The following is a 15,850-nucleotide window of genomic DNA, read 5'->3' on the forward strand; positions in this document are numbered from 1 at the left end:
CTCACCAGTGTTCTTCTGGGCTGTGTGGCTAGCGTGGGAGCAGTGACTTCTTACACAGATATTTATGTTTCCCTCTTTCTCCCTGTTAGCCCAGGTGGCCTTCATAAACCACAACAAGGGAGTAAATTCAGGCCCCTTTTTCCCAAAGTCCCCTTTGCTGTTGAGATATCAGGCTGAGGGGGATGGCCAGCGACCGACCTGCCACTGCGGCTCCTGGCTGCAAGTTGCCGTTGTCCCTCCTTTACTTCTGGTGAGAAGAGCAGGGAAGGGAAAAGCTCTTTGCCCATCCCCAGGGTGCTCTTTCCATCAGAGTTCAGTTCAGAAGTCTCTTCCAGTATTGCATGGCAGGCTCGGACTTAAGAACCAAAACACTACGGCTTGTTTGAGAGCTTGTTGATCCCCCTGTAGTTACAAGACATGCATCCACCATGTCTTTACCTTCCCTTTGCTGCACTGACCTGTGCTTGGCAATAGGGACTTGCTTATCTCCTGCAACCTGTCAGTTGGCCTGCTAGGAGCATGTCTTAGGAAGGTGCGCTGAAGAAGTCACTCTTCTGTTTCTTTAATTTCTTAAACTTCCAAGTTAAAACTCACCTTTGGGTTTCCCCCCCCACCTTCTGTGAATTTATCTGTATTACAAGCAACTCTTGTTTCATTCTTTTCTTTCACGTAGTTCAAACCAATACTTTTCTTAAGTCTTTTTTTTCTGTTTCTCATGCACTGTCGTATTTATTAGAAGTCTAGATGCTACTCAGCAACATTTAAGTTCCCAATGACTTACCTAAGAAGAAATGGAGGCCTCTAAGCAAGCGTGAAGGACCAAATCGCCTGGCTCTTTTGAATTCCTGTGGTCAGATGCAGTCTCACATTGTGCAGTTTATTTTCATGCCTGTTAGCTAACAAGTGGATTGCTTGCCTTGTTTTGTGCTCAAGGTCTTTTAAAGGTCACTTTTCCCCTCCGCTTATAAAGGAGCTCTTGCAACATTTGGAACTGGAGGTTACTGTTTGCATGCCAACAGACTCTTCCAGGAGTACTTGAACTGTGGGTTGGAGTGATGAGAAATCTCCCTGCAGAGGGCAAACAGCTCTCTGTTGCAGCAAGGAGTTGCTGTTGCAGAGTTCTGTATGTGAAATGCCAGTATGATGAAATTGGATGCTCCCTTGGCTTATGGCTCTACAGTGGAATCCAGTTCAAACTGCTGAGACCTAAATACTAGTCTATTCAAAAAATAACAATTAATAGCCTTGTTTATGAAGCCATTCAAGAACTAAAATGCTCCTTGCAAAGCATGGTCTATTTGATCAACTGAAAAGTCTATAAACTTTTGCTTAGCAACAGGGTTTATTAATAGAAATAAATGCAACCAGCAGAAGGATAAGTAGTGCAACAGTCTGAATCTTTGTAGTTTAACCTGGTTTATTACAGAAGAAACTGGTTATTCTTTTGAAGTTTCTACTGATTCTGGGTTACATACTTACCCTGGATCACCACAGCTAGAAAGAAAAGTGAGAGGCTTTGAAAATACGTTCCCATACTTCACCTAAGTATGCATAGAATTAATGTTTAGATGCTTTTGGCATTCTTTGATATAAGGACTGCCAGATTTGAAAAACCTGTCTACTGCCCTCTTCTTCTTTGATTGAAACTTGGCTTTCAGTGGTGATTCAGTAACTCCAGTGCTAAAACTTACACTTTCTAAAAGTTTTAAAGATTTCCTTATCCTTAGTGGTGACTTTTTTTTCCCCTGTTATCTCTTACTTAGGAACTTGATGCTTACTTTTCCTAAATTTCAGGGGAAGGAAAAGACTATGAAATACTGTGACTTGACTGTGCAGCAGTAAAGCCAAATCAGTTTAGACCGAAATTTTACTGAAATCTTTTGTCAAAAATTAACTTCAATTTTTGTCCTGTAAGTGACCTGTGAACTGTTATTCCAGCTGCCATCAGACTTCTGTATCATTATTAACTTACTATCTTTTATAACTAGTTTAGGTAACGGGAAGTTTGAAGACATGGCCGGAAAACCAAAACTGTACTACTTTGATGGAAGAGGCAAGATGGAGTCGGTTCGCTGGTTGCTAGCTGCAGCTGGGGTTGAGGTTTGTTTCAGTGTTTCTAACTTTAAGCTGTGCCTTGGTAAGCTTGTCTTTGAGGTAGATCACAGATTATTAACCAAAAAAGAAAAAGCATCCCAAGATGCAATAGTAAAAGAGCACTGGCTATTCAGTGTAATTAAACACTCCTACTTTAGGCACACAAAGATATGGCTTCAGGTTACGTGTCTTCTGAGCAGTGACACTGTAAACCAGTTTCTTGCTTAATGCAAGAATGCATAATGCTTAATTAAGCATTTGATTACTGACCCAGAGCTGTTGAGCTGAATGATAGATGTGTTCCTGGCATAACAAGTATTATCTGTGCCAATTAAAACAGCAACAAATTTACTTTCTCTAGTCTTTCTGTTTTCAGTTGGATGCTCACACACAGATTTTTATTTTATTTTTCACTCTGCTGGCTGCATCCTCCGCAATAAGCTATAGCACGAAATATGTTTTGTCTTAGCTGGATCATTTGGATGAGGCTTAACAGGGTGAAGTGAGCAAACTGACCCACGTGTGCAGGGAAATTAAAAGTCTCAGAGCAGGAAGAAAAATATCTGGGTAAACCAGAGAAGCAAGACACCACTTTAAAATATTTTTTTAATGGAATATAATTTACTTATTCATTTGCTCTCTATCTTGGTGATCAAATGATAACTTGGTTTGAGGGCAGAAAGGACCAGTAGTTGCTTTGAGTGTCTTCTTTTGTCTCGTTGGCTGTTACAGTTCATACAGTTACTCCTTTACTGAGCCGAGGAATACGAGTTTTTCAAAAAGACCACCACTCTATTTGAAGGCCTTACAGAAGACACAACTGGCTGCTTCCCTGCATTGTTTGTTCCTTTGTTTTAATTCCCTCTCTTTTTTTTTTTTTTTTAATTTAAAAACCCCCTGTTGACAGGTACCAGTTATTATATTTTTCCTTGAGGTATTCTTTTCCCAGCTTTCATCAGCAGAAACTTGATTTAGAATTTTAGACTCTGATCACACTTACTATGGTTGACCGTTGGCACTATATTAATATGCCTAATCTTCTGGGGTTTCCCTAGTGTAGCAAGTCTTAATTATTAACATAAATTGCAGATGTTCTGAGAGAGGTTGGCTGAGGAAGGGTCCTTGGGAGTCTGTAGCTAGGCACCTAGGGACTGGTAAACTCAATCATTTTCTAGTCTCCATGGATTATAGACAGGCATGGCACATGCAAACACGTACACGTAGGCATCTAACTTTGGTGTCTTAATCTTGAACTGAATTCCTCTGTAAGTAGCACTGATTGGACCAGCCATCCTCAACCATGTTGAATATAACTGCGTCACAGGCAATTTTGTATCTTTTTGTTTCTCATCTAGTGAATAATTCATATTTAGGTGTCCTAAACATGTTTCTGTACTAAACTTCCTACTGGGCATAATACTGTTACATTATTTTTTAAAAGCTTTGTTTTAACTTTCTAAGAATTTTTTCCTGTCTAGCTTCCAAATCACAATATCTCACAGCAGACCTTTTTTCCACATACCAGAAAGCATTTTAAGGACAGCTTCGTCTGTATTGTTGACTGTCTCGCAATGAATTGCCAGTTCAGTACCAAAAAAACATCCTCACGCCAATTCTTTTTGCCTGTTTTTCTGCTAGGGTTGCCTGTAGCAGCATTTGTCAAATATGACAGTCCAAGAGGTTTTGTCAGTGCTTCTGCCCTTGGTATTTTCTCCCTTAGAGCCGTATCTGGAATTGAGGGAACCATGATGTATATTCTCTTCCTTTTATGATGCTTAAAAAGTTTATCTGTTCTAGAAATGTGAAAAGAAACTTACTTCCTCTTCTTCCTCGTTCTCTTTTGTCAGTTTGAAGAAGAATTTTTGGAAACTCGAGAACAGTATGAGAAGCTTCTGCAAGGTGAGTCCACATGAAACCTCAAGAAAAGTGTGACCAGACTTTACTTAGTCTCAGAGGCATGTGAAGAGAAGACTTGAAGGATGTGTGGAACTTTCTTTCCACACAGCAGCAAGGGGAGTGAAACTGAGAGCTGTGAACAGCTGCAGAAGCTGTTTTTTTTCCTATATGTGAACAGATGCAATTGAAAATTGAGTGTCTTTCCAACCTGGAGTTTTCCAGGCCTCTGGGTTGTTCTGTTCCCCATTTGTCTGCAGTAACTTGAAAAAAATGTATCCTAAGACTTCACTGAATGTCCTGATTTAGCTTAAGATACTGGTTATAGGAGAGAAAGTTGGGAATCTGACATTTGCTTCAACTTTTTTTTGTATAATGGAACAGAATTTTAAAAATGTATTTAGGATTAGACACTTTTTGCTCAGTCCTTACATTTAGTGTGCTTGTCTCCACTGTATTTCAGTTTCAGCATCAAAGCCCCTGTACATAGTCCTGACTGCAACTTCAGTGATTTTTTTTTAAAGCAAGGATGTTAATCCTTAGTAATTGTGTTCTGCAGTTTAATTTGTCTGCACCACTGTAATTTATTGTTTGTATGGGAGAACCCCAGTTTAATAAAATGACTTACCCACAGTAAGCTCACCATAAAAGGAATGATCTTCTGAAGACAGCAAGAAATCTGAGGTGGGGTTACTGGATCCAGTAGAATACTGTGTGGTTTTCCCTTTAGGTGGATCCCTGATGTTCCAGCAAGTGCCCATGGTGGAAATTGATGGGATGAAGATGGTGCAGACTAGAGCCATCCTCGGCTACATAGCAGCAAAGTACAACCTCTATGGGAAGGACCTGAAGGAGAGAGCCCTGTACTGTAACAGTACTACTTTAAATTCATTATAGTAGCTTAGATACATCTAGAATTAATTGCTTTACTTGCACACCCAGAGAATCACCTGTGTTCCTCAGTGACTCACACATTGCAGTGAGCCTGGCAGGCCACAGTTGGATGCAAGCCAACTGATTTTCTTCTAATTCGATTGTTTTTACATAAAAATATTTGAGGCAGGGGTTTATTGTGCTTTAGTACAAGATTAATACAGCTTGACACAGGTATTCGAGAGGTGACTGGCATGTAAATGTTGAACTACTTTTGTAAACAGAAAACTTTTCATAAAGCAATGGTTAGTTTTTAACTCTTGGCTGTGAAATAATATCTGTCTTACCATGTTACCTGTGATTACTTGATGTTCCACAGCACTGTAGAGGTGCATGGTTTAGGTCTTTGGGAACTGGGGAAAGAACAGCTAAAAGCTGTTGAAAATCTTCTGATTTCATGTGAGATTAAATCCAGGCCTTGATGTTGTGTCTGTGTGAAGGAAAAAAAATAATGATTGAGCTGTCTCAATAGGTAGCCTTTAAATGTTTTCCTGTTGATTTTCCTATTTTCCATTTCCTGTTGTTTTTCAAAAGAAGGAAAACTAAAAGTTGACCAGTAAGTCATCTAACTGTAATAGATACTTTACAATAAACTGCCATTAAATGGTGCAGGTGGTTGGAAGAATTGTCTGAAGCAGGTTCAGGGGAGCAACAAAAAGAATGAATATTCAAACAGGAGCCTCAGTCACAGCTTATCAGCTTCTTCGTGTTACTAATAAGCCATCATTTCCTGTAGCATATCTTCCTTGCATACCTCTTCCTTCAAACAGAATTCTCTTCCATCAATTTCTTAAATTTAGCCTGGAGCCTATTCCTACTGTCTGACCAGCAAATATCAATGAAGTATATTTGTTGATCTGTTCTTGAGCAGGGGAAAGGGAGCATCAGTGTTTTGAGGAAGGCTTGGTCTGATTAGCTCCAGATTTAAGTACTTTGGATATCTGGTCTTGTACAGTGTGGAAGTGCAGTTTTGGAAGAGTGGATAGATGCAGGCGAGAAGCTGGCATACACTGAGGCTTGTAGGAATATCTGATGGCTTCTTACTGCTCATAACATGTTTAATCCTTACTGAGGCTTTGTCGAGAAGCTGTCGCCTGATAACAAACACTACAGTTAGTCTTATTACACAGCAGGAACTCAAAGCTCTTACGACACAGGATGGTTAGAAGACTTTGTTAAACTATTTTACCAGACATCTTATTCATATTAATGATGACTTAATTTAAATTTGAGTCTTGTCTACAGTACAAAACCTGCTGTCAGAGCTCTGGAGGAATGGATAGAAGGGGCAATCTGAAGAACTGTTGCACTCATAATTTAGCTACATGCGGAACCTGCTACATTTCAGGTTTCCAATCCCATTATTAATCTGTTTGGCTCCACTTGGACTTTGGATGAAACCCTGAAGGTGGGATACATTCAAATGACCAAGCCAGTTGGGGATGACTTCTTGTGGTGTTGTGTGTTTCTTTGGTGATTCTGAAGTGATCTGTAACTCCAAAGCTAAGCTTTTTTAACCTCTGTACAATCCTGTTCAATCCTGCACAATGTAAAGTGCCAACAACATTACAAATACAAGTGAGACTCGGACTGTGACGTGTGGTTTTTTTTAACTACAAAAAATAGTTTTCATGATGGGGGTGGGAAATTCAACTTTTGCTATCACAACACAAGTCTAAGAAAACTCTGCTTATGAAGGTGCCTTATTATTTAAGGTCTTTGTTTGCTTTGGTTTTAAGGATTGATATGTGTGTTGGAGGAACTGATGACCTTATGGGCTTCATTCTGATGTTCCCTTTCTTATCGGCTGAGGATAAAGAGAAACAACGCGCTGTTATCGTTCAAAAGGCAACAAGCAGGTATTTCCCAGCGTATGAGAAGGTATGTAGGAGGATCATTTCCTTCTGTTGTTCTGGAGGATGACAATGGGAACACTGGGTATTTTACCAAAAGCAGAGGAAACAGAAAGCTGTCAGTGCAGTACTTTAAACCAGGACACTGTACTGTCTGATGGCTGGAGAGAGGAGAGGGAGATCAGAGCAGTATGATACAAGCTGGGGTGGGTTAAATGCAGAAATTCCTACATAAGATTTCATGGTCTGAGCAGCGCAGCATCAGCACTCAGACTGAAGTGCCCAAGTATCCCCTTTGGCTTAAAACTGTTAGGATCCAATGAATGTGCAAACATAGCTATACACAGTTTAAATAGCAACTTCCTGTTTTTAGGAGAAATGAAAGTGTGTAACTTGCATTGTAATGACAATGCCATTTTAGAATAGATAATTGTCAGCTTTGTTTAACATTTCAAATACATGTACATATTTTTTTAACCACAGTAACACACAGCTATCACTGCTGTCTTCTGGTCTGAGTGGTCTGCTGCTTAAGCCATACTGGAATCTTGGTGTTTCTCAAACTGATCCTTTGAGAGGTAGGGCCCAAGAGGTTCTCTCAATGGAAATTAATATACACAGACAGGATGATGTGGCAGAAATAGCTGCTTTTCTGTTTCAAAGACTAAATGGAAGACAATTTCTCACTTAAATACCAGCTCTCCTATAGATGGCTGCCAGAGTTCATTCTGCCTGAGATCCCACTTGTTGCATCCTAGCCCAAAGGCTTTCACTTGACCACCTCTCTTTTACATTCTCTGTTTTCCCTGTAATGATATACAGAAAAATTCAAGATTTATTAGACTGGAAAGGAATGAATACCAAGGATGTATCTATTCCAGAACACGGGCTTACCTAGGGCTATAAGAAGGAAAGGTGGGTAAGAAACCCTGGGATTGCCTCTGTGAGGACTGCTCATAGATATCTCATAAAGTGATCAGTCACGGCAGGCACTGGGCCCACATCCCCCACACTATCCCTAGCTGTATGGGAAAGAAAGGAGAAAAGAAGAGGAGACAGTAAGAATTGTTAAAGAAGATGTGCCTGTGCATTTTGAAACCATCAACCCCAGCTAGCTATCCACATCTGAGCGTTTTCATTTATGACACTTCTAGGTTTTGGAAGACCATGGGCAGGACTTTCTTGTTGGCAACAACTTTAGCTGGGCAGATGTTCATCTCCTTGAAGCCATTTTAATGGTAGAAGAGAAGAAATCAGACGTGCTCTCAGGCTTTCCTCAGTTACAGGTACCTTACACTAACAATACACTCATATGGCTGGAAATGTGGTAAATGATATTTCAAAGTCTGTTTTGTGTACATAATTCCACAGAACGAGCATTTGTGACTCCTCTTTCATTGTAGTCTTGCTCTGCTTGCTTTGGGAAGAACCTGGTAATATGTTTCATCTAGAAAATCTACTGTTTTCTGGAGTAATCCCTGTACAGATCTGAAGAAATCCATCCTCCCTATTTTTTCCCTCCCCTCAACAGTTCTGTGATACTGTTAAGCAAAAGATATTTTCTGGCTCACAGGCAGTGATTTGAGTAAAGTACGCATCTGAAACCACAGATAACTGTTTCTGCTTCATCCCATATCAATACAAGACAGAGGGCTGTTTTATTACTGTTTAAAATAACAAGGTTGGAGTGAGGGGGAGTAAAATTCATCCGTGGCTAAAACTTTACTTCCTGTCTTGCCTCCACATACAACTTGTTAAAGGATTCTTCACAAATCAGTAAAATCTATTTTTCTTGTGTTACTTTCTGTTCTTTAAGTACCATGTACTTCTTGTTTACCTTTTAGGCATTTAAAGCAAGGATAAGCAGCATCCCTACAATCAAAAGATTTCTAGAGCCAGGAAGCCAGAGAAAACCTGTTCCTGATGACAAATATGTGGAGACTGTGAGGCGAGTTCTCCGCATGTATTATGATGTAAAAGCCAATTAGTGTGTCTGGCTGAAAGGACAGCTGTGGTCAGTTCCAGAGAACTGTCGGATTGCATGTGTCCAGTTAAACTGCAGAGGGAAGGTGAAGGGTGTTCGAAAGGAGTTTCAATGAGCAGTATCTTGTGTTGTCTTATATAAAATGCAGTAGGCAGGTATCTTTTATAACACTTTACTCCTAGCCTATTTTCTTCCTTCGTTCCCCTTGAGATTTTTCTGGTAATTTTAAGCAAGTGGAATGGCCTCAAGCATGCTGTCTTCCTGGAGACTGTTTGAAAGAGGGGAAGGCAAAAAAAAAGAAATGTGAGTTGCTGACTGACAGCTTCAGCTTCTGCTGCTTCTGAGGACTTTCTTCTGAGATCCACATCAGATTCTTGTATGATGATTGCTTTTGATTTAGGCCTTTGCTGTGTTTAATATCACTGTAAGCAAATGAAACAAGTGCCTTTTAAAGAAAATAGGAGGGAAGTGTTCCTCTTGCAAGTCCGATTGGAAATTAGTGACTTGTCTGAAATATGAGCATTGTGCCTTTATAACTAATCTGCACTTTAGTTACTGAATTAGGAAACAAATCAACAAATGGCATTTTTGTGTAACTGCTGTATTGAGATGATCTGTTCTAATTAAATAAACTTTTTATTTTTATATTGTCATGTTGGTTCACGAATGAAAGTTGCGGCTTTAAAACTTAATTTTTACTTTTCTCGGAGAATAAGTTTTTTACACTTGATATGAAGGGGATCCTTGTTAACCCACATGCTTAATGAAAAGGCATTTAATTTGCATTTATAAACCAGAGGAGGGAGATGTGAAGGGAAAGTAGTATAGCATCACACAAACCTGGTACACAAACCCTATATAGGGTCTAATTCCTGCCAAACTCTAAATGTTATTTCTTCTCCTTTTTTTTTAAACTGTGGTTTCAGCAGATGCCTTGACAAAAGAATTTCAGATGTTTTTAGTCACTTTGATAAATGGCACTTATGCTTTGAAAAGCTGCTCTGTAGCATGTTATCTTGGGGTTTCATGTCTGTTATTTATAGTTCTTTATTAATGACATAGTTTACAAGAAAAGACTTGTGCTCAATCCCTGATGGCATTGTTTAATTCCTGTGTTAGCTGTGGGTTGAAAAATAAGATGCTGCTTGACCTTGGAATGCAGTGAATACACTTGTCTGATATTTGATGAATGAGTTGCTCACTTGAGAGGTCATCAATTTCTCCATCTTCAGCGTGGCTAAAGTTCTCAGCATTACAAATACTTTTCCCTCATTGCCAGGAATACAAGGTTTATGTTGACCTACACTTGGCTTATCTGTCACCTGCCTTCCTAATGTCAGTTGCAATTACAGTTTAACTTTTGGCTTAATCTCAGATTGCTTTAATAAGAAAGTTTGGAAGACCCTGTAGTTGTTGATCTGAATTCCACTGCTAAGTGAACTTTTTCTCCAGAATATGAGCAGAGTTGTGGTGTAATGCTTTTCAAACAAACATTCCACAAGCAAAGATGCAGAAGATACAGGAGGGGACTCTCTGCCGGTACTTGGTGGTGATAAGCCTCGTAGCCAATGGCCATGCCTTTTAGTGAGTAGGGTGGCACGGTGGCAATGAATGTGGACAGAACAGTCAGTACAGAGACCAGTGTTTGGGGACAGGGTTGCTTCAGCCTAGCTCAAGAGTGATGGTGTGGACCAAATGCCATTTAAACTGCAGTAGGTGCACTCTTGGAGCACATCTTTCAGTGTAATTTCATCCAGAAAGAATCCAGTTTGTACACTCCAGGACCACACTGTGATGGAAACCAAAGCACAGTTAAAAAAAAAATTAAAAAATTAAAACCTATTCCTTCTCCAGATCACTAATGTAGACAGACCCTGAACTGCTCTGGGTCTGGTCCAACTTTAGGGTCATTTCCTGATATTTCAGCAAATTGTTGATGAGAATGTGTATTCTGTTTGGCCATTTTTTATTTATCTTCTGGATTTGATTTGAGATTAAGACACCTAAATCTGTTTATATATTATATGAGCTCGTGTGTACTCCTCCATGTGACATCTACAGCCATTTTTGCTTATGCTGTCATTGCAGGGCTACGTGGTGTGACCCGGTGCTGTGGGTTAACCCCGGCTAAGGATGTAGCATTTCTTAGGGGGATATTCCCACACAGGTTTGTCAGTTTACTTTCTAGCCTGTACACAGTGACGGATCTATAGACTATTACCATGATTTTCCAAATTCTAGGCAAACTACAGAGGAAATCAGCTTAGATCTTAAGGTTTTTTTGTAAAAGATGCCCATGCTCAGATGCCCATGAGTCCTGGGACAGCTCTCTAGTAGTAATTATTTAGGTCTTTAGTGACTTTGGTAACATTTTTAAGGCACATCAGAGCACTTCAGTTCTGTTGCCAGCCTTCAAGACAGTAGTAAACAAAGAAGATATGCAATGTTTGTTGCCATTTCTCCTTAGTCTCTCGATGTTGCTGGCCCAATAATTCATGGCTCAAAATTAGTTAAGCATGCATGATAACCTCAGGAATTGCTTCACTCTTAACTGTTCCAAAGCACTTAGGTGTTGGGCAATTTTGATGTATTTTCTAAGAAGGATGTGGGTTTGTCTTTAACCCTTGCTATGGTAAGATCTGTCAGCCTGCAGCATCATTCTGATAGCCAGGCAAAAATTATATTTCGTGGGAGTAAGGGTTGTGGTCCTACACAGCCTGTTTTGATTTAAAACACTCACTGTCAATGGAATTGCAAGTTCATTCCCATTGAAAGCACTGGGAAAATTCTCATTGATTTAATAGTGAGTCCAGGCTTTAGTACAAGTTACGGTTTCTGGTGAGCAAATGGGATCTTTATAGATTACTCTGCATTTATGTTTGCTTAGATTTTGGTAGGTTGCAGTTAATTCCTGTGCAAATTTAGTATTTGGGTGAGCACCTCTGAAAGTGCAAAAGAAGCACTGGCTGTTCATAGGGATTTTGCAGATCTCCTGCATGCTTCTTGTGGCACTTGTTCAGACCTGAGTATAGCAGCACTATAGTGGAGCATCTCCCTCATGAGGAAAGGCTGAGGGAGCTGGGTCTCTTTAGCTTGGAGAAGAGGAGACTGAGGGGTGAACTCAATGTTTATAAATATGTTAAGGGCAAATGTCATGAGAATGGAGCCAGGCTCTTCTCAGTGATGCCCAATGGTAGGACAAGGGGCAATGGGTGTGAGCTGGAACACAGGAGGTTCCACTTAAAACTTGAGAAAAAACTACTTTACAGTGAGGGTGACAGAGCACTGGGACAGGCTGCCCAGGGAGGTTGTGGAGTCTCCTTCTCTGGAGACATTCAAGACCCGCCTGGACGCCTTCCGGTGTGATCTCATTTAGGTTCCTGCACCAGCAGGGGGATTGGACTAGATGGTGTTTTGAGGTCCCTTCCAATCCCTAATGTGATTCTGTGATTCTGTGGTTAACCAAAAAAAACCCCAAGATGCTAAATTCAGGCAAAACTAATTGGACCAACTGACTGTAGGATTCCTAACACTGCTTACAGCTGGCATTTCAGAAATTTTTCTATGCTTATGTATTGGGCTTGCATGGCCAGGTTTTGGTAGCAGGGGGGCTACAGGGGTGGCTGCTGTGAGGGAAGCTGCCAGAAGCTTCCCCCATATCCGACACAGCCAATGCCAGCCGGCTCCGGGACGGAGCCGCCGCTGAGCCCATCAGCAGTGGTGGTAGCAGCTCTGTAATAACATGTTTAAGAAGGGGAAGAAAGAAGCCCAAACTGCACAACTACAGCCAGAGAGAGGAGTGAGAAGTTGTGAGAGAAACAACTCCACAGACACCAAGGTCAGTGAAGAAGGAGGGGGAGGAGGTGCTCCAGGCGCCGGAGCAGAGATTCCCCTGCCGCTTGTGGTGAAGACCATGGTGAGGCAGGCTGTCCCCTTGCAGTCTATGGAGGTCCATGGTGGAGCAGATGACCACCTGTAGCCCATGGAGGACCCCACACCAGAGCAGGTGGATGCGTGAAGGAGGCTGTGACCTCGTGGGAAGCCCGCACTGGAGCAGGTTCCTGTCAGGACCTGTAGCCCGTGGAGAGAGGAGCCCACGCCGGAGCAGGTTTGCTGGCAGGACTTGTGACCCCATGGGGGTTTTACGGCCAACTCTCTCACCAAAAAAGACAGGCCTTCCTTTCCTACACTGTCTCCTTCCCTGCTTTTCTTCTCTTTTTACTTACAATATAAGCTGAACCAGTTGAAAACTCTCGACTTTTTGTTTTAAGGATGATTTTTTACCAGCGTAGACAACCACACAGTCAGCTGGATGGCTGGTGCCAGCACAAGCTAGGCAGTAAGAAAAAATGGCTGCAAGCCACAGAGGAGGTATGACCATTTCCTAATTTCATTCTCTTCAGCTGTGCAGATCAGTATTTATAAAACTACTGCCAAAATATACAGCAGTTAACATACTCTGACTTGGTGAATCACTTTCCTGGTCTCTGAGAGTATCATCACTGTGCTTCCTATTCAATGCTGTTATCACTAGTGCTGCACTTATGCACAGAAGTGCATAATTTTTTAGAAAGATGTATTTTAAGGTAAGAATTTTTTGGTTTGCCTCTGTAACAATCACCTTGCAACACCAAAATGTTGCCCTGGCCCTTGTTTAACAGCATGCTGTGTCTCTATCCCAGTGTTTCGGGCTGTGGGAAAGGTGGCTGCAGCCTGAGGTCATCTTTCCTGACTCACTTACCTTGCTACCTTTCCAGTTTGAAGGAGAATTTCTGGAAAGGAGAAACCAGTCTAGGAAGTTACTGCAAAGTGAGATGTTTGACAGTCTTGGATGACTTCTACCAGATTTTGTTACCTTGTGTACTACCATGCAAACCAGTCTTCGGTGTTCGCAACCTGAGGGAATATTAACTCCAGATGATGAAAGGAGTGCACATTCAGTGCTGAGGCTCAGGCTGCTAGCCACCATCTTTTTCCTGCTCTCAGTAGTTGTGGTGGGGTGACCTTGGCTGGCTGGCAGGGGGCCCACAAAACCACTCTCTCACTGCCCTTCCTCAACAGGACAGGAAGAGAAAATAAGATTAAAAACTTGATGATTGAGATAAAAACAGGGTGATCATTTACCATCATAGACAAAATAGACTTGATTTGGAGAAAAATAGTTGTAATTTATTGCCAATTAATATAGAGTTGGATGGTTAGAAACAAAACCAAAAACTTAAAACACCTTCCTCCCACTCTTCTTCTTCCCAGGCTCAACTTCCCTCTTTGCTTCTGCTCTCTGCCTCCTCCTCTCCTTCTCCTCTTGTTCACAGGGCTGTTTCTCACTGTTTTTCCCTCACACTCTGCTGTACAGTTTTTTCCCTTTCTTAAATACGTTTCCCTGAGGTGCCCTCGTCTTGGCAGGGGCACTCAGCTGTGCCCTGTGGTTCGGTTGGAGGTGCTGGAAGCAGCTGTGTCCGGCACGGGGCAGCCCTGGCCTCTCCTCACAGAGACCTTCCTGCAGCCCCTGCTGCTGCCAGTGCTGGCTGCCTACTGGGAGCTGCTGGTGGCCTTGGAGCTAGCACTCGCGTGTGTTGGCTGCTGCTTTGAGTTCAAGAGAGGGAAGTTCATATTTCAGAGGAGGTGCGTAGGAGCTGGATGTCAGGTCCCTGCCTGGGCACTGCTGGTGCAGAGGAGTCCTTGAAGGGCTGCTGGGAGGCTGCACTTGGCACCCAAAATTCGGAGTTGTGTTAAAGTCTGATCCTGCTCCTAGGAAAGGCTCTTCTGTACCCTGTTTGCTGTGGGGGGAAATTTCAGCTGCACATTTCAGCATGTAGACTAGGCATGTCTCTCAGCTCCATTTCAACAGTGCAAGAGCTGTGGGCATTGAATTAGACTGATGTTACTTTTTTCTGTCCCCAGATGTAGCCCTGCCCCTTCAGCACGTGCCCATGGTGGGGACTGGTAGGATGAAGGTGCTGCAGCCCAGAGCTATCCTCAGCCATACAGCCCAAAAAGTACAACCTCTATGGGAAGAAACTGAAGGACAGAGCCTGGTATAGTAACTTTAAACCTTTAAGCACTAGGTGCCCACTTTTGGACTATATCTGCTTCTGTAGTCAACAGAAAGAAATATATATCACCATATAGAAATTTATCTGTAAGGCATGGTTAACCTCTTACCATATGACTGTAAGCATGTCTGCAAGCCATGTAGGAGCAGAGATCAGGCACATCTCCAGCAGCCCTTTCCAGGCACTGACCGGGAAAAGTCTCTTTGTGTCTGTTGGAATTTCTTGTGCTGCAGCCTGTGCCTGTTGCTTCTCCTCCTTTCACTGTGCTCCTCTTAGGAAAGTCTGGTGCTGGCCCCTCTGTAACTTCATATTAGGTAGGTGAAGACACTAATTGGATCCTTGGCACTTTGCTATTTAACATTTTTATCAAGGGGCTAAAAAAAATAAGCACAGTTCACAGAAGATAAAAAAATACAGCGACAATACAGGGGAAAGGTGAAATTCAGTGACCTGAATCAGTATGCATACTGGAAATGAATAAACAAAATCCATTTAGTGTAGCTAAATTCAGTTTACCTAAATTCCCACTGATGAGAGGAGCAGGAACTCAGAGGAGGAGAAGCTGAAGGACATGGTGGATAATCAGCCATATACCACTTCCCAACATGGCACTGGCATCCAAAAAAGCTAATGTGACCTTGGCATATAGTGGAAATTTTCAAATGGCATGGTTGTATAACTCCATGTCCAACTCTGACATTGACCCATGATGGGTCCCATTATGGGGCTGGATGGGGTCCACCCACGGATATTGAGGGAGCTGGCAGAAGTGCTCACCAAACCCCCTTCCATCACCTACCAACAGTCCTGGTTGACTGGTGAGGTTCCACTTGACAGGAGGGTGGCAAATGTAACATCAATTTACAAGAAGGGCTGGAGGGAGGATCTGGTGAACTACTGGCCTGTCAGTCTGACCTCGGTGCCGGGGAAGGTCGTGAAGCACATCATCTTGAGTGCAACCACACAGCACACACAGGTGATCAGGCCCAGTCACTATGGGATCATGAAAGGCAGGTCCTACATGACTAACCTGATCT

The 15,850-nt window shown here is 42.0% G+C and overlaps 1 protein-coding gene across 1 annotated transcript; it reads left to right on the forward strand.

Moving 5' to 3' along the window:
- Window positions 1–1,993: 1,993 nt before the first annotated feature.
- Window positions 1,994–8,773, forward strand: LOC104518234 (glutathione S-transferase 3). The gene is made up of 6 exons (XM_010172795.1): window positions 1,994–2,100; window positions 3,942–3,993; window positions 4,718–4,850; window positions 6,660–6,801; window positions 7,928–8,059; window positions 8,618–8,773. The coding sequence occupies exons 1-6, from the start codon at window positions 2,014–2,016 to the stop codon at window positions 8,759–8,761; spliced, it is 690 nt and encodes a 229-aa protein (XP_010171097.1). The 5' UTR covers window positions 1,994–2,013; the 3' UTR covers window positions 8,762–8,773.
- Window positions 8,774–15,850: the final 7,077 nt, after the last annotated feature.

The sequence above is a fragment of the Antrostomus carolinensis genome, unplaced genomic scaffold (assembly GCF_000700745.2).
Source record: "Antrostomus carolinensis isolate BGI_N321 unplaced genomic scaffold, ASM70074v2 scaffold29647, whole genome shotgun sequence".
In the NCBI taxonomy this organism is placed as follows: Eukaryota; Metazoa; Chordata; class Aves; order Caprimulgiformes; family Caprimulgidae; genus Antrostomus; species Antrostomus carolinensis.

Bases quoted from the DNA above. Each gene is read 5' to 3' on its own strand.
- LOC104518234 (XM_010172795.1), top strand. From the start codon at position 2,014: ATGGCCGGAAAACCAAAACTGTACTACTTTGATGGAAGAGGCAAGATG. The intron at 2,101-3,941 runs GTTTGTTTCAGT...CTCTTTTGTCAG, and splicing joins TAGCTGCAGCTGGGGTTGAG to TTTGAAGAAGAATTTTTGGA. The intron at 3,994-4,717 runs GTGAGTCCACAT...TTTTCCCTTTAG, and splicing joins GTATGAGAAGCTTCTGCAAG to GTGGATCCCTGATGTTCCAG.